Raw genomic sequence first — 25,253 nt, forward strand, 5'->3', positions numbered from 1 at the left:
GTACCTAGGACTAAAGCGTATGGGAAATGCGGTTCTTCCTCCTCGACCTGATCAAGATAAAGCTTCTCTTACGAAGCTTACCTATGCCTTCTATCCATTTAACTCACCACCTTGATAGGAGTTCCAAAGGTCAGCTTATCTCGCAACGTTTCCCAGCAAGTACAATCATTCTTTCCAGTTCCATGCCTTACCGCATAAACCCCAGTTCGTGTTGCTCTTCATTTTCCAAGCTGCTCTACGTTCTCGGGGAATCATCGGGTATTCTATCTCTGCTGATCGAGCATATCCAAAGATGCGAAATGATTGTGTGCCTCATGCAAACGGCAAGTGAAAGCAAGACTTTATTGCCGTTAGCCGAAACTCTAGAAGGGAGAGAATAACATCACGACTTTATCGGCACCTTCTAGAAGCCTGATCGACAACTAACTCAAGATACGTTCGTCCAATCTGACTATACGCTACAGCAAGTGCCAGAAGTTGAGGTGCAGCACTACAGCAGCAACGCACCGACTATAGGCATGCTGAGTCAGCAGATCCACCAATGGGAGGAAGATGACAGACATCGCATCCCACTTTGATGTTCGACGTCAGACACGAGACCTATCAAGGGCGGGCTACGTTTTTCAGTTCAACATTGTCCCTTATTTTCTCTGCGAATATTGTCTTTTTTCGGTGATACCCATGTTATTTTTCAAAGAACAACTTGCTTGATGGCCCAAATTCCATGAAGAACCTCGACTTCAGTCCCGCATAAATCGAGAGGCATCTGCCGCTGGCAGCCGGCTGATTGATGGGAGCCCTGCCGAGCGCCACAAGAGATAGCATCACCATGTTATCGCGATCATCCATCCTGGGCTACCTGTGTCTTTTATGGCCGACAGTTGTGTTTGCACTCAGTCACGCTCACCTTGCCGAACTTCGTAATGCAACTACCCAAGTCTTCCACCATGGCTGGGACAACTACATGCGCGTTGCATTCCCAGAGGACGAGGTACGCAAACACCTAGCATCTGCGAGGCATTGGAAACAGACTGACTTTGCATCTAGCTACGCCCGATATCCTGCACACCGCTAACGCGCGACCCGGCGAACCCCGGAAACTACGATTTGAACGATGTCCTTGGCAACTACTCCCTCACCCTCATCGACAGCCTCTCGACCCTGGCTATCCTCGCAGGGACACCCTCCGATGAACATACTGCTGTCTGGGCTCTGCAGGAGTTCCAGCAGAGCGTCGCAGCTTTCGTCGAATACTATGGCGACGGAAGACGCGGGCCGTCTGGGGAAGGGCGAAGGGCGCGAGGCTTTGATCTTGACAGCAAAGTTCAAGTCTTCGAGACAGTCATCAGAGGAGTCGGCGGCTTGCTGAGCGCGCACTTGTTTGCTATCGGAGAGTTGCCTATACCTGGCTATAACCCGGGCCAAACTTTCAATGAAGATGAGGATTCCGATCCGCTGGAGTTGCACCCCATAGCATGGCCAAACAACTTCAAGTACGATGGGCAGCTTCTCAGACTGGCTTTGGACCTTGCAGAGCGGCTCTTGCCCGCTTTCTATACGAACACAGGGCTGCCGTATCCGAGAGTCAACCTACGACATGGCATACCTTTCTACGTCAACTCTCCACTGCACAAGGTGTCTCGCGATGACCCGGATTCGACTCGAGCGACGAACGAAAAGACGGATACGTGTAGCGCCGGCGCCGGAAGCCTTGTCCTAGAATTCACCGTTCTTAGTAGGCTCACAGGCGACTCAAGGTTCGAACAATTGGCGAAGCGAGCGTTTTGGGCAGTGTGGAAGGCCAAGAGCGACATTGGTCTTGTTGGTAATGCAATTGACCCCGAAAAGGGCGAGTGGGTCAGCTTTGACTCGGGGATTGGCGCTGGCGTTGACAGCTTCTTTGAATATGCACTGAAAAGCCATATTCTATTGTCTGGCCATGAGCTGCCGAACGTTACCGCCTCAGAGCCACCCACTGACCGGCAGTGGCTCGATCCCAATACATTACACGACACACCTTTAACGCCTGAGGAGAACTCTGCTGGGGCGTTCCTGGAGGCGTGGCACCATGCACACGCAGCTATCAAGCGCCACCTATACAATGACGCGCATCACCCATATTACATGACTGGTCACCGAACTCGCGGGTACGCTTTCACAAGCTGGATTGACAGCTTAGCAGCCTTCTATCCTGGCTTGCTTGCGATGGCTGGTGAGATTGAGGAGGCCGAGGAAGCCAATCTACTATATACAGCTTTATGGACGCGTTACGGGGCGTTGCCCGAGAGATGGTCTGTACGTGAGAGACAAGTCGACTCAGGTATTGGTTGGTGGCCTGGCCGCCCTGAATTCATCGAGTCCAACTATTACCTGTATCGCGCTACGAACGACCCCTGGTATGTGCACGTCGGAGAGATGGTCCTCAGTGACATCAAGAGACTGTGTTACACGAAATGCGGTTGGTCCGGCCTCCAGAATGTCGACACTGGGGAGAAGGCCGACCGTATGCAGAGCTTTTTTCTTGGCGAGACCACCAAGTATCTATATCTGCTCTTCGACCCAGACCACCCGTTGAACAAGCTCGATGCCGCTTATGTCTTCACCACGGAGGCGCATCCTTTGATCATCCCTCGGAGAAGAACGAGGCCAACAAAGAAGCAGGAACGCCGCAAACAACACAGCAGCGTCGAGGTCTACTACGACGAGAATTTTACGAATACCTGCCCTATCCCAAAGCGAGTTCCTCTTACGGGTTCTGTTCTGGCTGCGCGTCCCGATGTCTTTCACGCAGCGAGTTTCGTCAACCTGCACACCATTTCTAACCCACGTAGTGGAGTTGAGTTGGTTCCCGCCGGCAAAGGCAGCAATGGCTCGATATCGAGATACAAGGCAAACCATACTTTTTTCCCCTGGACACTTCCACGCACGCTCATCCCAGACAACGGCACCTGTGCCGCCCTGCCTTTCAAGCCTACACTAGTCATTGAGTTTCCGGCCAATATTCAACAGGGCAGCGTTGGGAGCGCCTTCAATAGCCTGTTCGCCAACACTGCCGCCTTCAAGACACCTGTAGGCGTTAGGATCTCTGCTCTGAGTGGATTGAAAGTCCACTTTGTTCAGGAAGATTCGTTTGATTCAGCATACGATCATACATGGAGGGTCACCCAAGTCAATCATATGCCGCTGGGACGAGATGAGCCAGTTCACATTGACGCGGACCTCCTGAAAGGCATCTCCGATCCTCTATTCAATCGTGTTCGGTATAATGGCTTTGTCGAGCTCATCATGATGCACGGGGAGCCGGAAGAGCGTAACGCCAGTGCACCTGCCCCCGCCGAGGGGCTGGAGGTTGAGATTAGTGACCTTGACGATCAAGTTCAGCTCACTGAAGAGGCGCAATCTGAGCTCGTAGAAGATCAGACTTCCGGCAAAAGTATGAACACTGCCTACAGGTCCATGCTTAAATCCATGATCCGCGCCGTCACCTCTGTCTTTGATCCCACCAATACCCCGGCGCCGCTCCCCGCTGGTGCCAAGGCAAACTTCCATGTTGAGAGCTACATGGGTGCTTTGGCAGTGGGCAAAGGGGCCGTTCCGCTTCCCGATGTTACTGATGCTTCTATCCCGAGTGACGACACCCCTCCGAACCTTTCTTGGCAGACAGTCTATCGAGCAGGCTTCGGGTGTGACGGTCGCCTGCCTGACGAAGCGCCTCGCAATCACCAGGTTATTGTCCTGCGCCGTGGGGGCTGCTCATTCAGTGAAAAGATTGCCAACATTCCCTCCTACACACCCTCGCCGCGATCTCTACAGCTTGTCATCATTGTCGACGAGGAGGAGCTCGAGACCAACTATGTGTTCAGCGCTCCTGACTTGTGGGAATATGAGATGATTAAGCCTCACCTGGACGTTGAGCAGGTTACACCGTCGGGGCTGCGGCGGCCGCACCCCATTGCTATGGTGATGATTCGCGGTGGTGGACCAGAGGCTTATGAGAAATTTGGCAATGCCCTCGGTGTGGGGGTTCGGAGAAAGTACTTCATTGAGACCCAAGGGCGGAGGGTGGATAACATCATTGTCCTATAAACTGGGTAACGATAGCGTCAGAGTAGAAAAGGAGAGGGTGCTACCCGTCGAATGGGGGTTCATGGTCTTTTGGAGCATAGCGATGCATTGTATATACGGGTCTGGAGGTGCATGATAGATACCATATGTGGAGGAGTTTCCGTTTTGCTTGATCAATTGAAGTTGAATTGCAGTTTCGATTTTTAGCCGTTAGAGCAAGTCCGGGTTTTTATGTTGGTGATGTGAAAAAACAAAAATAAGCCTGAGCATTTGATTTCCTCTGGAGAGCATCTGCCTGGCGGACTTTGATCAAGCTTTCTCCACCGATGCATGCGTTTATCTCTTTTCTTTCATTCTGCGACTTTATTGCATGTTGTACACTTGAATTGTCTGGGCGGGATGGTGTGATTTTACATGTTGATTGGCCTAAACATTAAATCTCCGATGAAACATCCGTCACTCTATGATGATAGTTTTCCGCCGACTTATGAAGATGCTGACGAGAACTACTTTAGTCTTTATGGATTTGTTACTTCATGAAAGTCAAGCTAAAGCTCCTGCCTTTGAACAACAGTAGAGGTTTTGTGGGCCCAGAAGCACGGATGACGCCAAAGGAAGGCAGGACCCCTAGATCAAATTACCTTAAACAACTTCGTCCTAACATAGTGGCGAGATTCTAACCAGGAGCTGTCATGCAACATTTAGTTCAACTTGCCTCAAACTCAAAATCGAACTACCTCTCCCCAAACCCCATCCCATTGACGGTGTGTCGTGTTTATCGTCTTGCTTCAAGGACACCCTCATTAGCCCGAGTCATACTTTGCTTGACACTGCCGAGCACATCAAGGGATAGGACCGATGTGCTGCAAGTGAGCACATCTGGAGGCGCATTCTCGATATCAAAATACCTATTACCCAAACTCTTTCGTCTTGAACCTCGCATTGCACAGCACGTCAACGCATGTCTAAGGCTGCGTGATTCGTTCCTCCCTCATCGACCAGATTTAACACTTCAAGTCTCGTACAGAAATGTACAATAGTGGCTGCGACAAACATCACACCTAGGCCCTTGTTGTTGATGAGACGGCCGGCTCGGTTGAGACCTGACAGGGTAGCCCAGCCCGCCATACGGACTGGAATCTGAAGTCATTTCTACAAAGTTCAACAATCAAATCTCAGGTATGGAGTCGCCCTTCTTTGATGCGGAGCCTCAACCCAAGGCCGCGAGCTTCAAGGGCCGACTTCAGATGCACGATTTCATGTTCACCCCGACCGGCGAACCGCCCAGCGCCAGTAACGCCAGTACTATTACTGCCAACAACGTTTCTACATCTCCCAGCAATTCCCCGCGGCGGCCCCTCCGTCGTAGTCCACGAAAGCAGACTCCACTCGGCCCCGTCCCGTCCCCGAACCGAGTCACCAAGCAGACGGCCGGCGGCCGCACCAAATCGCCAGCCCTCGAGTCCGCTTCAACATCCATCTCTCTCAAAGTCGAAGAAGCTGAAGAAGACTTACAAGACATCTCCAACGAACCAAGCACAAAGCCAGAGCCAACCGCAAAACCAAAACCAAAACCAAAACGCAAACGCAAGGCCGCCGGAGGCTACGCGCCACCCTCAACATACGCCCACCTCCCCCATCTAACCGACATTCTCGCACCAGACCTCCTCGTCCTCTTCGTCGGCCTCAATCCGGGCCTCCGCACCGCGGCCATCGGCCACGTCTACGCCCACCCCTCCAACCTCTTTTGGAAACTCCTCTTCTCCTCGGGCATCACCCCGCGCCTCTGCGCCCCGACAGAGGACCGCGACCTGCCGGCGCTGTACGGGCTGGGCAACACCAACATTGTTGCCCGCCCGAGCCGCAACGGTGCCGAGCTCTCCAAGGCGGAGATGGACGAGGGCGTCGGAGCCCTCGAGGAGAAGGTTCGGGGCTGCAGGCCCGAGGTTGTCTGTATCGTGGGCAAGTCGATCTGGGAGAGCATCTGGCGGGTGAGGCGCGGGAGGGGTATCAAGAAGGAGGAGTTTCGGTACGGATGGCAGGACGAGAACGAGAACATGGGTATCGTTGTGAAGGGGGAGCAGGATGAGGGAATCGAAGGAGATGGTGTAGAGGCATTTGAAGCGTGGGCTGGCGCCAAGGTCTTTGTTGCTACCAGCACGAGTGGTCTTGCTGCATCGCTCCGCCCGGCTGAGAAGGAGAGGATTTGGAGAGAATTGGGTGTTTGGTGTGAGCGAAGACGGGCTGAAAGAGAGGCCAAAGCCGATGCTTGAGGGCAGCGGTCAACAGCGGTGTCGACTGCCTGGGGCAGTAACAGCGATTTCACAAAGTAGTAAGGGGTTGATGTTTGTCAACGCCGACGTCGGCTTATTTTAGAATGGCATTTCGGCAGCTTTTGGCGCAGAATCACTCAGCATAGTTTCGGCCAGCGAGTATATCATACTTGATTTGATTCGTTCATCAATAACTAATGGTTCATTTTGCCGACCCCAGCGATGGAACCCGTTCCCATGATCATGGGACTCTTCCAGCGTCGTTTGTAGGGTATCTTGTTCCATAATAAAACTCCAAGAAACCCAAAAAACCAATACAGCCGATCCTTATGCATGTAACCCCATCCGTCATTAGTATACAAAGGTGCGGTCATACATCCAACATCGGTTGCGCATTATGCCGCGAAGACGGTAGCGAGAACAACCACAACAACGGGCCAGAAGCCGAGTGTCTCCACAGCGGTGCGGAAGGCAGCGGAGCCGACCTCGTCGGAACCGCCGGCAGCGGTTGTGCCGTTGGGCAGGGAGCCGTTGATGAGGATTGTCTCGTTGCCGTTGTACTCGCCAATGTTGACCACGGACTTGTTCAGCGCGGCATAGCTGCCGTTGCCGAGGAGCGAGTTCATGTACTCGGTGCTGTTGTTCTCGTCGCAACCGCAGGGCTGATACTCTTGGCAACCGCACAGCACCGGCTTCGTCTGGTTCTGGCGGGCTGTCTCGTTGTAGTACCGGTACGGGTGGCTGTAGGGATACATGTGCGCGCCGAGCCAAAGACCAGGCCAGAAGGCCAGGGCACCACCGACGAGCAGGAATGGCACCATGTTGCCCCTCCTTGCGCCGGCCGAGTAGGGCACCGTCGCGCCGCCGCCATAGTATCTGCCACCGCCGTATGCTGGGACCGGTCCACTTCCCGTCCTTGTCGATCCCCCAGAGCTATCGCGAGAACCGCCTCTCGATGTGCTTGATTTCGTGTTAGTCTGCTGTCTGCTGCTTCTGCTTCTGCCCGAGAACGGCCACCTCCACCGTCCGGTTGACGAAGAAGGGGAAGAAGACGGGGGTCTGTACCTGGAACCACCACTGCTGCTACCACCACTTTTTGAGCCACCTGATGAACCGCCTTTTGATGAGCTTGATCCTGAAGAACCAGAACCGGATTTGGAGCCGCCGGAGCGACTGCCACCTCCCGACCGGGACCCACCTGAAGAAGAGCCTCCGCCGCGACCGCCGCCGCCGCCACCACCGCCCTTGCGCTTCCACAGCTTCTCGTCCTGCTGGGTGTTGTCGCGCTCGGATTTGGGGGCGAGGAATGCGACGTCGGAGCCGTGGAGACCGGGTTCCACGGCGGCGGCCCACGCGGGCGCGAGCAGCGTCAGCGCGGCGACTGCGAGATCTAATCTCATTTCCGCTTTCGGTGGGATGTGTTTTGCTACCTTAGGCCCGACTATTCGGTAGGAAAGTAAGTAGGTGTGTATGCGTCGCTGATCGAAATGCGACGCTGCAAAAATGCCAATCTACAGTACGCGATAAGGCCGTGCAAGTCTCGTGTGCGACTCGAAAGTGATTAGGCCAAAGTTTGAGATTGGTATGAGCAAGATGCAAGATTGAAGAAGGTTGCAGGAATTGGCGGAAGTGGGAGCGAGTGGAATTTTGTCTCTTTCCCGTTTCAAGAGTGATGGGCAGGGCGTGTCAGAGTGCCAAGAGATTCTAAGTGTGATGGTCTATCCACACTGGCAGGGATGCTCGGACTGGTCCAATATGCCGTCAGACGATGGGCTATGTGATGTGTAATGGACTGTGTGGTCTGGTTGCCACCACACTACCAAGTATGACGGAGGGCCGGAAGAATTGGTACGCCCTGAAAGTTGTGTGGTTGCTTTCCTTGTCCTCCTTCCGCTCTGAACAGCTTGGCTGTGTTCGGTAGGATTTGGGTAAAGACGGAGTTCGGTTTACCGGTAAGGTAAGGAAGGTACTTTGGGATCGGCGCAGTAAGAGTTTCCTGGGTGTATGCGGCGGTTGGAATGCGCGATGAAGTCAGGCCGTTGAAAGAAGGATTGGGGTCGGTGCGTGTCTTTCTTGGGATGTAGGGGTGCCGCAGTCTATGATGCAAGCAGGGGCGTTGCCTGTCGCTTGGTAAAGTTGGTAAAGTAAGAAGGCTCTTTGGTTCTTTTGGTGAGAGGGTGTTCTCGAAGGTCTTGAAAGGAACGATGACGAGGGGGAAGGCGGAAGCCTTGGATATCTTTATAACTCCAGCCAGTGGAGGCAGCATCAGCATGCTGCTTGCCTTTTTCAACTTAAATCATGATAGGCAGGCAATAAGCATTTGGTAAAGCCAAAAGGTTGCGGCACAGCCGTTTGATCCTTCCTATGGATCCGCTCCCATCGTAAACCTCACCGTAGGCTGTTTCTCTTTAGAAAATCCATGGCTGGCGCCCCCTGAACCCTGACATAAGCTTCGGAGACGGCGTTTTCTTATGCACCACCAAGGCACCGAGCATCGGTTGCGATGGTACACGATCCACAGTTTACAAGATATCAAAAAACATACCGACAAACGCAGTTGCTCACCGCACACCGCCGCCCGTTTGCAGTCACCAAGGTCGTTTCCAGCAGGGTATCTACATAAAGAGTGAGCCCTCTGTGCCTCCCTTGAAAGTAAAGTGGAAAGAAGCTACGCCACGAACCGCGATGGATGATCGCCTGTCTAGTTCAATAGATCATCCCTTGCGCCGTTTGGTTCTTATTACCGCCTTGCCGCCTCTCTACGGAATCGACAAAATCGAATAAGTAATTAGAAATCTAGTGAGCGAGAATCTCCAGCAGAGCAAAGTCGGGCGATGCTAAAAGGACTAGCTTGGGGACTTGGAGCAAGCTTGAAAGGTACCTTGGCACACAGCCATCCGCCCGCCACTACACAAGTTTCTGCCTAATAAGAGCCCTGGGATGACAATGTTCCCACCCATCTCGCTTATTCAAGCTTATTCGATGCTGTGGTTGTCACGTTCAGCAATGACTCCAATAGGCTGATTGAGGCTGTGCATGCAGTGCATCACATTCCGCCCGCCCCAGTTGGCGGAGCGGACAGCTCGCACTTGCTCGCCTCTCATCTCAATTTCGTCACTCACTGGTCAACGTGCCTGCTATCGGAACGAGGTCTCATCACGGGCAATCGTACCCTCTCACTCTAACTCCCATGATCTGACTTGCTCACCGGCCTTGTTGCATCACGGTCATACTGGTCATACTGGTCATACTGGTACTAGCAGTACAATCAATGTAGCCTATCAGTGCCAGACCTTCATACCCCAGAGACAACACTGAGGTGAAACTTTTGGCCCCATATTCTTCAGCATTGCTTCTCTCGTCCCTGGATGCCTCGCGAGTTGCCTTGCGCCACTTTTCCGAACCTTTCGGACCTCGTGCTTCCTGCATAGTAGGTATTGTTGCCTCCACAATCGGGCGGACACCTCAAACCCCCTCGCATCAATACAGGCTCATTCGATTCAACTCATCACACCGATGTGCGGGTCTCGTCTACTCTGATTCAATTTGTCTGACCAAAGTCTTCTTTCTTATTACCCTTATACCCGCGTCCTACCTACCCCTTCGGTCTCGGTCAGACTGGAAACCAAAGGTTCAAAGGAAACCAGAAAAGGCCTTGAACATGAGCGGCCCCGACAAGAGTCTGCTAGACCGCTTGAGCGCGCTGAAAGGCGGCAGTCCCGGAGTGTCATTGGACAGGTCATCAAAGTAAATAAGAAGAAAAGACCACCGGCATCTTCGGGACCACCAATTTGCTAAGGTTTTCTATCACAAGTGCCCTGAATGTCTCCCTCACGGGCATCGAGCCAGCAAAGCCGCCCTCGAGGGAGGATGCACTGGCCGCTCGGTTGAGGTCTCTGAGAAACACACCCGAGCGCGAGGAACCGCCCCAGCAGTCCGCAAAGGTCACCACACCAGCGAGCTCTCGTCTCGGTCAGCAGTCTCCGGCGTCCCCATCTCGGGCATGGTCCCACACGGGCGGACCACAAGCAGCAGCACCGCCCCAGTCCCAGCCGCAGCAGCAGCATCAGTCCTCGAGATCGCCCGCGCCGTCGTCCACCACCGCTCCGGCTCCGGCGGCTCCGACGGCAGAAGCGGGGGATGATGACGTCGATCCCCTCCTTCAAACAGATGACCAGACACTCGAGGCTCTGCTCAGCGATGAGGACCTTAGTGGTGGTGCGCCGCAGCAGTGGCAATCCGACCACAAAGATGAGTCCGCCAGGGTCAACGCCCTTCTAGAAGAACTCTCGAAGACTTCGGTGGACCCATCCCGGGGCAATGGGCAGGACAACTCCGATGATGATGATGACTCGGATGGCGGGGAAATGGGCCGCGAGGTGAATGACCTGCTCTCACAGGCTCTAGAGGAGGCGAAGTACAACTCTCGGCGTGAGCCCACTCCACCAACGCCGGGCGATGGGGGCCAAGGTACCTCGCAGGAAGATCATCAAGGTGTAGGTGATGGTGGTACGGAGCTGTCCCTCCCCTCGGTTCCTTCGACTATCGCAGCTCCCAAAGCAGACAATGAAGCCCAAGGCGGCGGGGGCAGCGGCCTCCTCGACCTAGGACTTCCCTCCGTCCCATCCAGCGCTCCCAAGCACGCCGCCGCATCAGACTTTGACAACGACATCGCGGCCCGCATGGCCGCGCTCAGCGGTCTCGGGCGACCCTCGTCAGACGGCGGCGGCGGCGGCGGCATGGGTCTACCCTCCGCACCGACCTTCCAGCCCGCAGACCGCTCTGTGCAGCAGAAGCGGCTGACTTCCAAGACCGGCTACACCGACGAGGATGCCGCGACGTGGTGTACGGTCTGCCTGGAGGACGGCACGCTGCAGTGCCTGGGCTGCGAGGACGTCTACTGCACCAGATGCTGGCACGAGATGCACGTCGGCCCGGCGGCGGCCTTTGATGACCGGACGCACAAGGCTGTTCGGTTTGTCAAGCCGGGTAAGGATAGCGAAAGACGGGTTATGCTGGGAGCGTCATGAGGAGAACCTGTAAACAATGTTTGTGCATTCTGTGTCGCTTAAAGGAAAAATAAAAGACTACCGACCCAGCCAGTTCCCTTCCTGTCATCGTGTGTGTGCCTTGACCCATGTTTCAATACAAAATTCCACGCTTCCCATACCGTCGATGATATGCAATGTGCTTGTTTTACAACCCTTTCCCGTATATTCTCGGCACGATACTTCTGTTATCAAGGGTATTCCTACGACTCAACTAGGCCTCAGAGGATCCGGCACCGTTGTTTCCTTCCTGCGTACCGTAGCTAGTCTTCTTCGTGCGTCCCGTGATATCCTGCCAAGTTGCTCCGAACCTGCGACCGGTGCTTGCCAGCAATCCCTCCTCTTCGTCTTCCTCGGCGTCCTCGTCAACCTCGGACACGTTGAGCTTGGGGGCGCGGAAGAGTCCAGTAACGAAAATAATGAGGAAGATACCGAGGAAGACAAATTGGGCCCAAAAGTCTACTAGGCCAAAGAAGGGCCACGTGATTGCGATGCGGTTGAGAAACTCGGCCATGATGGAAGGCGTGCAGACCTTGAGGGCCTCGGGATCCAGCGCTTCAGAGCACTGTACCAAATAATCCGGTCTGTCCTTGCAATCGGGGGTCTCGCCAGCGTGGTGAGGAGCTGTGCAGTATGTCTGAGTGCCGTACATGGAGTACTGGGGAGCAACCATGTTCGCGATAGTGTAGTTGATGGCAAGAATAATAAGGGCTAGCATGACTGTCGCAATGAGGAGGGCTTGCGGCGCAGTACGTCCCTTGCGGATCTGAAAGATGCGAACCCACAAGAATCGGATGCCGATCGTGGCGATGCCCGTAATTGAACTGCTGAAGAAGAAGAGGACAAGGAGGGCCATCAAGACGTAGTCAATCGGGAAGGCCTTGGCGGACTGAATGAAGATCCAGTTGATGGGCTGGAAAATGTTGATGTGACCTAGGATATATCCGCACTTGCCCTTGCAGAAGGAGTTCTTCGCCTTGTCGATACCCGTGATCAACATGGAAACCCAGATCAGGACGGAAAGCAAGAGCAGTAGGATACCACCGAGAAGCTTGATGGGTCGGAAGACGGCGCAGACCTTGAGCCAAAATCTGTAAATGGTGCTGCGACCTTCTCCGGAGGCCTCGGCTGCTAGCCTCTCGCGACGCGTCAAAGTGCGCTCCTCGCGAACCAGTGCCTCAAGTTCACGCCTGTCCTTGGACGACATACCCTCAGGACGACCAGCATTACGCATTTCAAGCTGGCGCTGGCGCTCACGGTTTTGTTCCAAAGCGGTTGCGGTGCTCTCAGTAAGTTGGGGCGCAGAAATTGACGGCGCAGACTTGATGAAGGACATGGGAAGCAAGGCGAGTCCAGCTGCTGTGTAGATGACATACAGCAGAATTCCGAGGGTAACGAGGAGTCCAAGAGCAAAGGCAAGCGCCTTTTGGCCGTTATTCTGGACCAAGATGCGCTTGAAGTAATCCAAATCCCAGTGAGCACCGTTGTGATCACCAGCTGCCGGTACGAAGAAGCCGACCAAGAAGAGGATCAGGACCAAAATAACGAAGACGAGTGTGTACTTCAGCGCGCTGACGAGGCGGCTGCCGAATGAGCGGCCTTCCTCGACTTCGATCTCATCGTATTCCTCATGCCAGAAGTAGGCGAACGGGATGATCAAGAGGCACAGCAGAGCATCGAAGCTATAAAGGGAATAGTAGACGATGCGCAGTGTCTGAAGGATGTCGTGAACTCGCGCCTCGGTAGCCCAGTCCTTCTTCACGCCAAGCGATGCGTGTGTTGTGGACGAGATGAGAGCGATGTCGACAGGCAGCAGAAGAACGGTTGCCAGGAGGGCAGTCAGACTGACAATAGCGACGATGCTGACTATAGCGGATCGCTCCCGGGGTGTCTGCCAGGTGAAGGTGGTAATGATGGCAGCCAGGAGGCAGAAAACGACTGCGGCGGCGTAGGCCACCCAGATGAGACTGGTCTGGAGCAGGCCTGCGTTGGCCATGATGAATCGTGGTTTGGCCGTATGGCTGTAGCGTTCGATGGCGATTCTTTGGACCGTAGACCTTTGTTGATGTTTTCTGAAGAATCAATAAAGCTGGCGCAGAGCTGTGGGCATCGTCATTGTTTCACTGCTTAATTCCTCGGTGCTTGGGGAGCTCTAGCTTAGCATGCCTCAGTAGAGGTTGCGCCGGGTGACGTAACACGGGCAGCAGAGTTGCCTGAGCTGCTAGCTCCTGCCGTGGCGACAGGTTTAGCGAGGCCCCAGCTGCCAGTCAATCTCTAAGGTAGGCAGGAAGGTAGCTTGCCTGCCTTAGTGTGCTGCACCTGAGCGTCACAATGCTGATAGGGGGCACGGGGAGCTGCTGAGTGCTGTACGTAGTAAGTGCTGAGGTCTAGATCGCTGTGGGCCTCTGTACGGCAGCACCTGCACAAGCAACTTTGGACGCCCCGGAGCTTCGGCTCTTTCTTTGATCCGCCTGCCCAAATCTCACCAATCAGAATGAGTGACACGCTCTCATGGGCTTTTGCGCGACCAGAGCTCTTGGAAGGACGGGAGCTATCTTATTGTTCGATCGATTTGCGACAGACAACCTCCAGCCTTGCGCTTCTGCAAGTCCACGATCCTATACACCGCCGCTATACACTAATGACAGTAAGGATACCAGAGGCAATTGACTGAGACTGTCAAGATGCAGTGCTATACAGAGCTCACGCCACCCACTGGTGTGCAGTACAGTCTCAGCTTGCCCTTCATCTCGGCGCAAAGCAACAATCTGGTCGTCGCAAGGGGCTCTTTACTACAGATCTTCTCGACAAAGACCATTTCTTCCGAAGTCGACGCATCACAGACCCGAGAGCAGCAGGCTTCCAGAGCCGAAGAGCCTTACGACCGCCGATTGAACGACGATGACGGCCTCGAGTCCTCCTTCCTGGGCGGCGACGGCATGCTGGTTCGCGCCGACCGATCAAACAACACCAAGCTCGTGCTTGTCGCCGAATTCCCAATATTTGGCATTGTGACGGGACTGGCAAGAATAAAATTGCAACACTCCAAGTCAGGGGGTGAAGCTCTCTTGATTGCTACAAGAGTTGCCAGGCTGAGCTTGGTCCAGTGGGATCCCGAGAAACACGCACTCGAGGATATCTCCATTCACTACTACGAGAAAGAAGAACTAGAGGGCTCGCCATTCGATGGTCCATTGAACAATTACCGCACATATCTTGCTGCCGATCCAGGTTCGCGATGCGCCGCCCTCAGGTTTGGCCCCAGATACATCGCCTTTCTACCCTTCAAGCAAGTCGATGAGGACATAGATATGGATGACTGGGATGAAGATGTGGATGGACCTCGGCCGGCAAAAGAGCCGTCAGCTGCAGCGGCCACAAATGGAACTAGCAACATAGCAGATGTACCATACTCAACATCATACGTCCTCCCTCTACCGCAGCTTGATCCCAGTCTCCTTCATCCTGTGCACCTCGCCTTCTTGCATGAGTACAGAGAGCCCACCTTTGGCATCATATCCTCGACACAGCGCCGCTCCCACACCTTACCTCGCAAGGACCACTTCTCTTACAAGGTCTTCACGCTCGACTTGCAGCAGAGGGCCTCGACCGCGATTCTCTCCGTCAACAACCTACCCCAGGATCTCTTCAAAGTCATCGCCCTGCCAGGTCCCGTCGGTGGCGCTCTACTCGTCGGCACAAACGAGTTGATCCATATAGATCAGTCTGGAAAGCCGAACGGTGTGGCCGTCAATGCCTTCACCAAGGAAACCACAAACTTTCCTCTTGCAGATCAGTCTGATCTGGATTTGCGGCTCGAGAATTGCTACATTGAACTCATGTCTGCAGAGAATGGGGAGTTGCTCATGGTCCTGAGCGACGGACGACTGGCCATCATCACTTTCAAGATCGATGGACGCACAGTCTCAGGAGTCAGCGTTAAGCTCGTCCCAGCCGAAGTTGGCGGCAATGTTGTTCAATGCAGTGTTTCCTCCATCTCGAAGCTCAGCAAGAATGTTTTCTTCCTAGGTACTACGGGAAGTGACTCGCTTATTCTCGGATGGACACGAAAGCAGGCGCAGAATGCACGCAAAAAAACACGGTTGGTCGACGATTCATTCGAGTACGACCTGGACGATGAGGATATGGATGATGACGACGACGACGATCTGTATGGTGAAACGACGACAACAACGATTCAACACGGTGCGACTGCCAATGGGGTTTCTAAAGGAGGAGACTTGAGTTTCCGCATCCATGATTCCTTGCTGAGCATAGCGCCTATCAAGGATATGGTGTCAGGCAAGCAAGCGTTCGTCCCAGATAGTGAGGAGGAGAAGAACTCAATCGGTGTCGTATCTGACCTGCAGCTCGCCTGTGCGGTGGGTAAGGGCAACGCTGGCGCTGTTGCTATCATGAATCAAAACATCCAGCCGAAGGTCATCGGCAAATTCGAGTTTCCAGAGGCTAGAGGATTCTGGACCATGTGCGTCCAGAAACCCATTCCGAAATCCTTGCAAGGCGATAAGGGGGCCAATGCCGCAGTTGGCAGCGAGTTTGACGCTTCATCTATATACGACAAGTTCATGATTGTTTCTAAAGTCGATCTAGATGGATACGAGACGTCAGATGTTTATGCTCTTACTGGTGCAGGCTTTGAGGCGTTGTCAGGGACCGAATTTGATCCCGCGGCTGGCTTCACCGTGGAGGCGGGTACTATGGGAAAACATCTGAGGATCATTCAGGTTCTCAAATCGGAAGTACGGTGCTACGATGGAGGTAAGTTGTGTTGCACTCTGTCTGAAGTTTCGCCATCGTCGCTAAACGTTAATCAGATCTCGGGTTGAGTCAAATCCTTCCGATGCTCGATGAGGATACCGGTGCTGAACCACGGGTGATCAGCGCCAGCATCGTTGACCCTTACCTTCTTCTCATCCGGGACGACTCGAGCATTATGGTGGCTCAGATAGACAGCAATTGTGAGTTGGAGGAGATGGAAAGAGAAGACGACACATTTCTCTCTACGAAGTGGCTTGCCGGATGCCTGTATAAAGACACCCACGACCTCTTTGGCCAAAAGACAAAAAATGAGGCCACGACAGAAGACCGCAACATTTTCATGTTCTTGCTGAGCGCGGCAGGGGCTCTCTATGTGAGTATCAAACATCATCCGGCTGGGGCACATTTTGCTAACCTATTGACAGATATACGCTCTCCCTGACCTTTCCAAGCCAGTCTACGTTGCTGCTGGCTTGACCTACGTCCCCCCATTCCTCTCTGCAGACTATGCCGTCCGAAGAGGCACCGTACAAGAGACGCTGACTGAAATCTTGATGGCCGACCTGGGGGACGCTACCGCAACTTCACCACACCTCATCGTAAGTCTTCTCGCATTGAAGGAGATGGTAGCTTCCGCTAATCTTTTGTAACAAAAGCTTCGTCATGCAAATGACGATCTCACTATTTACGAACCGATTCGTCTCACAAAACAGGACGAATCCGTTGGTCTGGCCAAAACTCTTCATTTCCGCAAAGTCAACAATCCTTCTCTTGCTAAGAGTCCTGTCGAAGTTGCCGATGACGATGCCAACGAGCAACCGCGGTTTGTTCCACTTCGGGCCTGCAGTGACATCAACGGTTACAGCACCGTCTTCTTGCCTGGCGCCTCGCCGTCCTTCATCATCAAATCCGCCAAGAGCAGTCCGAAGGTTGTCGGCTTGCAGGGTATTGGTGTGCGCGGCATGAGCTCATTCCATACAGAAGGCTGCGAGCGCGGCTTCATTTACGCTGATTCCGAGGGCCAAACGCGAGTCACACAGCTTCCCACGGACACGAACTTTGCCGAACTGGGCGTTTCTGTGCGCAAAATTCCCGTGGGAGATGCGGTTGGCCTGATTGCCTATCATCCACCAATGGAAACCTACGCCGTTGCGTGCAGTGTCTCTGAGGCCTTTGAGCTGCCGAAGGATGACGACTACCACAAGGAGTGGGCTAAGGAAACCACAATTATATACCCCCGGACCGAACGCGGCATCATCAAGCTCATGAGTCCCACCACCTGGTCCGTCATCGACACGGTAGAGCTCGAGCAGCACGAGGTAGCGATGTGCATGAAGACGCTTCACTTAGAAGTCTCCGAAGAGACCAAGGAGCGCCGTATGCTCATCACCATCGGGACCGCTATTAACCGCGGCGAGGACCTGCCCATCCGCGGCCGTATCCTCGTCTACGATGTCGTTCCCGTCGTTCCGCAACCTGGCCGCCCGGAGACGAACAAGAAGCTCAAGCTCGTTGCTAAGGAGGAGATTCCCCGCGGTGCCGTCACCGCTATCTGCGAGGTGGGCTCCCAAGGACTCATGCTCGTCGCCCAGGGACAGAAGTGCATGGTACGCGGTCTTAAGGAGGACGGCACGCTATTGCCTGTCGCCTTCATGGACATGAATTGCTACGTGACGGCGGTCCGCGAGGTCCGCGGCACTGGTTACTGTCTCATGACGGACGCTTTCAAGGGTGTCTGGTTCGTTGGGTACGCCGAGGAGCCGTACAAGATGATGCTCTTTGGCAAGAGCGCGGGCAAGTTCGAGGTGTCGACGGCCGACTTTGTTGTTGCCGGCGATGAGCTGCATATTGTTGTCTGCGACAAGGATGGCGTGATCCACGTGATGCAATTCGATCCAGAGCGTAAGTCCAACTCTTGAGCACTATCCAGCCGTCCACAATCTCAGAAACTAATACTTTTTAAAGATCCTAAATCACTCCAGGGTCATCTCCTCTTGAACCGTGCTTCCTTCTCTGCGGCACCAAACCACCCAACAGCAACCCTCTCCCTCCCCCGAACCTCAGCATCTCCATCACCCGCCAATGCCTCCAAGAACCCGCCCACGACGCTCCTCCTGGCCTCCCCGACAGGCGCCCTCGCCTCCCTCAATCCCCTCGGGGAGCAAGCCTACCGCCGCCTGACGTCCCTCGCCAACAGCATCGCCGGCGCCGTGCCCCAGGCCGCGGCGACGAACCCCAAAGCCCATCGCCTACAGCCCCTCGACGCGCGCACCCCCGGCGTCGACACCAGCGCGGGCCGCAGCATCGTCGACGGCGCGCTCCTCGCCCGCTGGAACGAGCTCGGCGCCGGGCGCCGGTTCGAAGTCGCCGGCAAGGGCGGCTACGGCGACGTCCTCGAGGTCAGGGGCGAGTTGGAAGGTGTCTTGGGATGGAGCGGCATGGCCTACTTTTAAAGAAGCAGAAACTTTTCAGCCATTCTTTTAGATAGATCTAAAAATGAGCCGAGAATTTGGAATTTAGGCGAAAGTTTGAGAGAACAGAATGGGGGGTCGAGAACGAAAAGCAAGACAAGGAGCCAGCTGCTGATGGGTTTTCTGGTCTTCTGGCAGCGTTCTCTTACTAGGGTTAAGCAAACATCCGAGATAGAGCAAAGCGTAGCGCTCGTGTAGTATCCTCCATTCCAAGGCGTCATTTTTGCGATCGACAAAGACTTTGTGAAATAATGTTATCACAGCGAGTACACTAGGATGTGGGACGATTATTGACGCACATGGTGTAGAAGATGTAGAAAATGTTCATACTGATGGGTATACTATTTACTTAAACTAAGAAAATTTCCGCTTCTTTTGATGATGCGGTATGTCATTTGCAAGCTCTTGGTGTTTGGCAGAATGTTGATGCCAACTCGGCCCCATCAACGTCTTTGCTCATTGACAGTCAAATGCATACTGCGCACTCTGTCTCACTCTAGCAATTTTCCCGCCATGAGGCATCCTCGTTCGGGTACGAAACCTCTAAATCGTACACGTGCCGCAATAGGCGACACTAACTGAAATGCTAGTGAAAGTCGGCGTTTGTTAAATCATTAAGTCTTAACGCCATGTAGAAAACAATCGAATCGTCTTTGCGAAAGACATCTACGCCGCAGCGTGGTTCTTGCGACGGATGCTGCCGAAACGACGCTTCAGGCTGTCGCCGAAATGCTTGCCGGTGCTGTTGTGGCGATGGACGTCGGCGCTGTTGGAATGTCCCTTAGGCAACTCGGAGGGGCCGGGTCTTCCGTCTGCAGCATTGCTGACACTGCGCTGACGTACCATTGCCCCGTTGTCCTTACGTGACTGAGCGTTGATGCCGGAGCGCATCTCGTATTCTGCGGGGCTGTTGCCGAGAGAAGCCTTACGCATGCGCTTCTTCTCCTTAAGGTCTCTCTCGTAGGTGTAAGAAGGCTCTCCCTTTCCCTTCAAATCATCAGGATGATATTGCTGTCTATCGTTAGTCTCAAACTCACGTTGCAAATTTTCAGGGCCGGTGTCGACTTACGATTCCATCCCATCTCTTGTAAGCGCCGCCTTGGTTATTGGGCTCACGCATGAGATCGGCTCCTTCCTCATAGTTCATAACATTGCCGCTCATGTCAGTGCCACCGGCGGGAATAAGACCGGTACCTTGCAAAGGCACATGCTTGTCCAGGGAATCCTGAATGTATTCGCGAGGCGTAGCCCTCAAGGCCTCCATGTTGGACTCCCTCACAGCCTCAACAGGCGCATACTTCTTGTTGCGGTTGCGGGATGCCAAAGTGGCATCATAGGGACCGCCGTGATGGTAGACGCCGCCGATACTGTCGAGCGAGTCAATGGTGTCCGTCACGGGGCCATATTTGCGCGTTCTAAGGTGAGGCGCGCGGTCCGCGGCGCGCTGCTCGCGCTTGATCATGTCTAGAGGTCGATGAGACATATCGCCGGGGAATCTCTGGTTGATGGAACTGGAACGTCTGAGACCGCTGGAGCCTTGGTGTGAGTTCACGCTCTTGCTGCGCTGAACTGAAGAATCGGCTTGGGTTCCGTTTGCCTCAGCGATAGAGCGAGTGCGTGCGCTGATGCTTCGAGTGACACTTGTGCTTGGTGGAAAGCGATTGCTTGGCGAAGACGGGCTTCGGAGACCGTTGCTTCGAACACTGGTACTGCGGCCTAGGGGATGGCCTGGTGAAGACGGTGATGTTGGGGAAGCAGGTCCTCTAGACAGGGACACCGAAGCGCGCTGATAAGTCGGTGAAAATGGATTGGATGAATGAAAGCTGGATCGCGTTGGGCTTGCGGATGCAGGCGGGGTGGGATACGATGAGGTGCGACTGTGAGCTTTATGGCTGGTCTGGCTCTTGTCGCTATTCTGAACTGGTTCTTTGCCTTTCTTCTTCTGCGAGAAAGTTCGAAGCAGTGGATCGGGGTTTATGAAAGAGCTTCCGGGACCTGTTTCTTGGCTTGGTTCGGGAGCAGTAAGAGGGTCGAGCAAGTATGCTTTAGCCTACAAGAGTTGAGTTATTTGATGAGTTGGATGTGGAATGGTAGAATAAATGTGAGTCAAGGTCAAGTAACATGAGGAGATAGGAAGTATAAGAGCAACCAGAGGCCGCGCATGCTTGTGTGGAGGGACCCGTATTATTTACGTCGTCAAGGGCTTAGCTGCAGTACGAATGATGTGAGGCAGAGTTCGGAGCTGTTCTTGGAAATCCGGCAGATTGGATGGGCAGTGACGCAAGAAGGGACTCCAAAGCAGCGTGGTCGGGGTGGCTTGAGCCGTGCATTGCAGGGGACCCGTCCGTACCTTAGCGACCAGCACATCTAAGTTGGCAGGGGTAGCTTGGACGGAGAGGGTGGCTTTGAAGAACAAGTTCGGGCGCAAGCAGCTGGGGCCGTCGGGTGCCCTGACAGGATAGAAAGGATGGGCGAGACGGGACGATCGGCTTCGACCAAGGCTGACGACACTTGAACAAGCTGACTGGTTGGGCCGAGACTTGCTTGGGTGCCCGGGAGTGACGGAATTTGGAACGTTGGGAGACGGGCTAGAAGGGCAATGATAAGGCCGCAGATGCGACGGTGACGGGATCGGAAATGTGGAGAAAAGCGAGAGCAGAAAAAGAACCGTGGGCGATGACGATGTTGGCAGTAGCGCGCAGTCGGGAAATGAGCAGAAAGATCATATTGACAACAGCAGCAACTGGCAGTTGTAATAGTGCGCCCTGCGCTGGGGTAGATGGAAGTGAATTGGAGTTTGTCCAGGCCATTGACTTACCCACTGCTTGTCGGATCCGTCCATGGCTACTGACGTCGATGCGACGATATCGGTGAATGGGTGTGTATCCTTACGGTCAGGTAATCGGGTTACCCGGTGCACAGGCGAAGTCGCGAAGACGGAGTCAAGGTAGGGATAGAGATGAGCAAGTGGTCTAGCGGGCGCCTCGAAATAGGTCGGCAGCTCGTTTACTGGAGATTGCGATGTTTATTTCGAATGATCCGAAAGCGAGTCCGTCCTTTGCCAAGACAATGAAGTGATCTCGGTGTGGACAGTGTATGCGACACACCGAAGGTGAGAATGCTGATGGTAGTGGGACGGTTGAGGTGTTGTGTCAAAAAAGAAGCATGCGAGATGCAAAGCGAAGCAATGCAATGCAGACAAGAGACGAGAGTTGAGAGAACGTGGAATCCCAGGTCGCACCAAAGTAGGCGCGGGTGCCTTTTTGATAGTTTCCAGCGTTGTCCGTCGTCTCGTTTGGTGGGAAAGAAGTAAGGTGCTTGCCAGGCGAGGGGCAATAGAGTCATGAGCATGAGGGTGGGCGAGATGCCGACGACAGGTACAGCCAGTCTAGGCCCGTTCTTACCTTGGACCTGTAGACCCCGTCCTTGTAAGGCAGGTCGGCTGCATGTGAGTGAGACTACAAGCATTCGTACCTTAAGATGTACATAGCAAGGTAAAGTAAGGGTAGGTGAATGTGAGTAAGTGAGTGTGTTCAGTGTGCGAATGCAGCAAGCGCAGAGAATTCTGCGCTTGTTGCTTGGACTTCCGGGAAGATGCCAGCATGGGAAGTGACCATCATGGGACCTGCGCTGACTGGGGCAGCCGAGCTTTCCATTGGTGACCTGTTCACCCACTACATGCCTTACTGCATAAGGTAGCAACCTCGTTTGTGGTGTTTTTTGTGATTTGTGGCTGCAGTGACAAGGACCCGGACTTGGGAACTTTCATGTCTGGTGGGAAGGAGGGGAGGGGATGGAGGGGACAGAAAGGGACTGGACCGAGACCGCATGACTGAATGGTGTGGGCAAGTACGCGAGACGGCGGGGAACCTGCTACGGAGTACCTACCTTACCTTTACTGTCCGAGGGTGCCTTCCATTTGCAGTGTTGGGCAATTTTCTCAAAGGACGGGAAGTCACTGTCCAGGATAATAGTACCAATTGATTGGAGGCTCTCCCTCGTACGATACCTGCTGCCGTACCTTGCATTATCTTGCCTTCCTTCCTGAACAGGTTGAAGAAAGAATATCAGCACCCATCGCCACTTTCTCCTCGACATGTTCGCTGATCAAGAACTTCGCATTGTCCCTTGCTCCCTCCAGCATCACGAGATCGGCGCCGAACCACTTCTACGTACTATCCCCCAGTCTCTCCGACATATCTCACGTGCGGTTCCATCTTCTCCTCTTCCCCTCAGCGGCTCCGCTCAGACTGTCACGATCCCTGCAGGGTCTTGTAACGGCATCCTCGAGGGACCGCGAATAGGTAGGGCAAGACACGAGAGTAAACGAAACATTTGCCCGCTAAATTGACTTAGCTCAGCCACAGGCACCCGATAACGGGACACGCGGACCCTTGAACAACGTCTGCTGCACAGTAGTCGGACACCGCATTGGTTACTGAGCCCTACGTCATGCCATTGGCAAAGTAAAAAAGTCCTCTAGCCAGGGGATCGGCAACCGCAACATCCCACTTCACCTTTCCACCAATACACCTAGCTTCTACTCTGTACGGAGTACACTATGTACCCTTTAGCTTCCTGGTATCCCGCTAATGTCGCAGGGCTGATGTGGCAGCCGCAAAATCATGAAAACTATTCAGACTTAGTCTTGGTAGTGCTGCGCAAAAATAGAGTCGGACTGCGCGGACATTTGGACATAAACGGGACCGATACCGGCACCCAGTATGAACAAAGGGACGGTGATGCAACGGAGCCTCCGTGGCCGAAGCGTCCACGTACGCTCCATCCGCCTCCGATGTTTCCACTCTGTAAGCATTCAACACGCAAGGGACTCGCGGCATATTCAGGCCGCCCAACGGGGGCATACGGGAAGGGTCCGGTCCACGTCCCATCGCCCCTCTTGTCAGGGCAATGCTTGCTCGCGATACCTGGAGGGAACACGTCGCCCAACCGGGCACGGCCTTCACCGCCAGCAACTAAGAGCAATGAGCTTAAAATTACGGTCATCGGCATTTCCTTACAGGCCAAAAGAAAAATCGAGAAATGGGGCTCTCATTTGCGCAACCTTATGCCGAACTCATGGCAGAGAGAGACTCGCGATCAAAGTATTGCCAGATAATGTGCTAGAGGAACCTCCCAAATTCGTGAACACGTCGTAAGGCAAGAAAAGCCTTTCTGTAGCCTGGATGCCTGGCACCAGTGGGTGCAAAGGCGTTGCTCTGCGTTGCTCTGCGTTGCTCTGCGTTGCGTGCTTAGGCGCACCTCGATCGAGATCTTGCAACAAAGCTTCGGCCGTGTTGTGCTTCTCAACACAGGCAGCCCGCTTCACCCTCTTCCACATACGGGCACCAAATGCCTTCGTCCTGTATTGCCACCCTTCCCAATCACCATTAGACGCTTTCAGGCGACGAGGTGTTGGATCAAGACTTGCTCAATGCCTATTGGCTCGATTACCTTGTCACTGACGCAAAAACACGCATCACAAGGATCTTCTCTCCGGCCTTCTTCTTGTCGGTCCCTGGCACCCGGTAATGGCTCTGGTGGACTACTCGTCTTCTGACTCAGCTTCAGAGGCCGGGTCACCTCCGGCCAAGCGGCGCAAAGAGGGTACTGATGGCTCCGTGCTAGCCGGCTCTGCATCTGGCGCCGGCGCCGGCGGTCAAAAAGGAACGCGGCACAGCCCCCCGGCCTCCTCGACTACGAAGGAGACAATTGGCGGCACATTGACGCTTCCGCCCCTCCCAGCCGAGTTCCACGACCTGTACGCTTCTACGGTCCGAAATGCCACTGCCGACAACCCAGCCCTGCACCAGGGCCGAAAGAGGACCATCCCCCATATTGTCGGCAACTGGCCTTCTCACGTATACGTCGAGTGTGAGTCTCGACTGTTTCATTCTCCCATTGCCACACCCACCTGAAATCATCACAACTAATCTCTGCGTGTAGGGCATCCCTCTGCGGACCAGCATTCTCTCCTCACTGCTCTGCTGGATGAAATCGCGCCTCTGCTTGGCACGCGGGAGCTGACCTCGCTCTTAACTTCGGACCTCAACGCCCCTCTGCCACTCCACATCTCGCTCTCGCGGCCTCTGTCCCTGACCGCGGCTCAAAAGGACGCCTTCCTCTCCGCCTTGACGTCTTCATTGTCCTCCGCCACCGGCGAGTTCAGTCTATCGCCCCGTGGCCTGGGCTTCTTCAAATCGCCAGACTCGGACCGGGCCTTTCTCGTACTCCGCGTAGCATGCCCAGCCGCCTCCTCGCAAGGTGACACCAGCACCACCGGCAGCAACCCGCAGCTCCGTACGCTTCTCAACAAATGTAACGATGTCGCCGTCCGTTTCGGCCATCCGCCCTTGTACCAAGCCCACGCGACGGAGCTGGTCGACGACGCGTTCCACGTGAGCATCGGCTGGGCGTTTGGGCTCCCCGAAGAAGACGAGTGTCTGCGCACCTATGGCCTGCTGAAGACGCCGCAGTTCCGTGGTATTCGAAAGTGGCAGATTGATGTCTCGGGTGTCAAGGCCAAAATTGGCAACGTTGTCACCCACATCCCTTTGAATAACTCGTCCAAGAAGAGAAGGAACAGTATCACCGAGGACGGCGTGTACAAGTAAAGC

The 25,253-nt window shown here is 54.3% G+C and overlaps 9 protein-coding genes across 9 annotated transcripts; 5 read left to right on the forward strand and 4 right to left on the reverse strand.

Moving 5' to 3' along the window:
* Nucleotides 1–829: 829 nt before the first annotated feature.
* Nucleotides 830–4,086, forward strand: CABS01_13887 (glycosyl hydrolase family 47; the record flags this gene model as incomplete). Its single annotated transcript, XM_060547228.1, has 2 exons — nt 830–991; nt 1,048–4,086. The coding sequence occupies 2 exons, from the start codon at nt 830–832 to the stop codon at nt 4,084–4,086; spliced, it is 3,201 nt and encodes a 1,066-aa protein (XP_060394341.1).
* Nucleotides 4,087–5,246: 1,160 nt separating this feature from the next.
* On the forward strand, nt 5,247–6,338 carry CABS01_13888 (mismatch-specific thymine-DNA glycosylate; the record flags this gene model as incomplete). Its single annotated transcript, XM_060547229.1, has 1 exon — nt 5,247–6,338. One exon carries the CDS (start codon nt 5,247–5,249, stop codon nt 6,336–6,338), a length of 1,092 nt encoding a protein of 363 aa, XP_060394342.1.
* Nucleotides 6,339–6,733: 395 nt separating this feature from the next.
* On the reverse strand, nt 6,734–7,738 carry CABS01_13889 (uncharacterized protein; the record flags this gene model as incomplete). Its single annotated transcript, XM_060547230.1, has 1 exon — nt 6,734–7,738. The coding sequence occupies one exon, from the start codon at nt 7,736–7,738 to the stop codon at nt 6,734–6,736; it is 1,005 nt and encodes a 334-aa protein (XP_060394343.1).
* A 2,261-nt stretch (nt 7,739–9,999) lies between these two features.
* On the forward strand, nt 10,000–11,368 carry CABS01_13890 (uncharacterized protein; the record flags this gene model as incomplete). Its single annotated transcript, XM_060547231.1, has 2 exons — nt 10,000–10,085; nt 10,153–11,368. 2 exons carry the CDS (start codon nt 10,000–10,002, stop codon nt 11,366–11,368), a joined length of 1,302 nt encoding a protein of 433 aa, XP_060394344.1.
* A 232-nt stretch (nt 11,369–11,600) lies between these two features.
* On the reverse strand, nt 11,601–13,382 carry CABS01_13891 (LMBR1 domain containing 1; the record flags this gene model as incomplete). The annotated part of the gene is made up of 1 exon (XM_060547232.1): nt 11,601–13,382. One exon carries the CDS (start codon nt 13,380–13,382, stop codon nt 11,601–11,603), a length of 1,782 nt encoding a protein of 593 aa, XP_060394345.1.
* A 688-nt stretch (nt 13,383–14,070) lies between these two features.
* On the forward strand, nt 14,071–18,618 carry CABS01_13892 (CPSF A subunit region; the record flags this gene model as incomplete). Its single annotated transcript, XM_060547233.1, has 5 exons — nt 14,071–16,165; nt 16,222–16,538; nt 16,591–16,764; nt 16,822–18,067; nt 18,131–18,618. 5 exons carry the CDS (start codon nt 14,071–14,073, stop codon nt 18,616–18,618), a joined length of 4,320 nt encoding a protein of 1,439 aa, XP_060394346.1.
* A 684-nt stretch (nt 18,619–19,302) lies between these two features.
* On the reverse strand, nt 19,303–21,085 carry CABS01_13893 (uncharacterized protein; the record flags this gene model as incomplete). Its single annotated transcript, XM_060547234.1, has 3 exons — nt 19,303–19,647; nt 19,706–20,686; nt 20,987–21,085. Coding segments are annotated over 3 exons (1,425 nt in total), but the record flags the coding sequence as incomplete, so codon positions are not given.
* Nucleotides 21,086–21,642: 557 nt separating this feature from the next.
* On the reverse strand, nt 21,643–22,302 carry CABS01_13894 (uncharacterized protein; the record flags this gene model as incomplete). Its single annotated transcript, XM_060547235.1, has 1 exon — nt 21,643–22,302. A coding segment is annotated over one exon (660 nt), but the record flags the coding sequence as incomplete, so codon positions are not given.
* Nucleotides 22,303–24,167: 1,865 nt separating this feature from the next.
* On the forward strand, nt 24,168–25,250 carry CABS01_13895 (uncharacterized protein; the record flags this gene model as incomplete). Its single annotated transcript, XM_060547236.1, has 2 exons — nt 24,168–24,510; nt 24,583–25,250. The coding sequence occupies 2 exons, from the start codon at nt 24,168–24,170 to the stop codon at nt 25,248–25,250; spliced, it is 1,011 nt and encodes a 336-aa protein (XP_060394349.1).
* Between the last annotated feature and the right edge of the window lie 3 nt (nt 25,251–25,253).

Source organism: Colletotrichum abscissum (genome assembly GCF_030869225.1).
Source record: "Colletotrichum abscissum strain IMI 504890 chromosome Unknown Scaffold_49.1, whole genome shotgun sequence".
Lineage (NCBI taxonomy): Eukaryota > Fungi > Ascomycota > Sordariomycetes > Glomerellales > Glomerellaceae > Colletotrichum > Colletotrichum abscissum.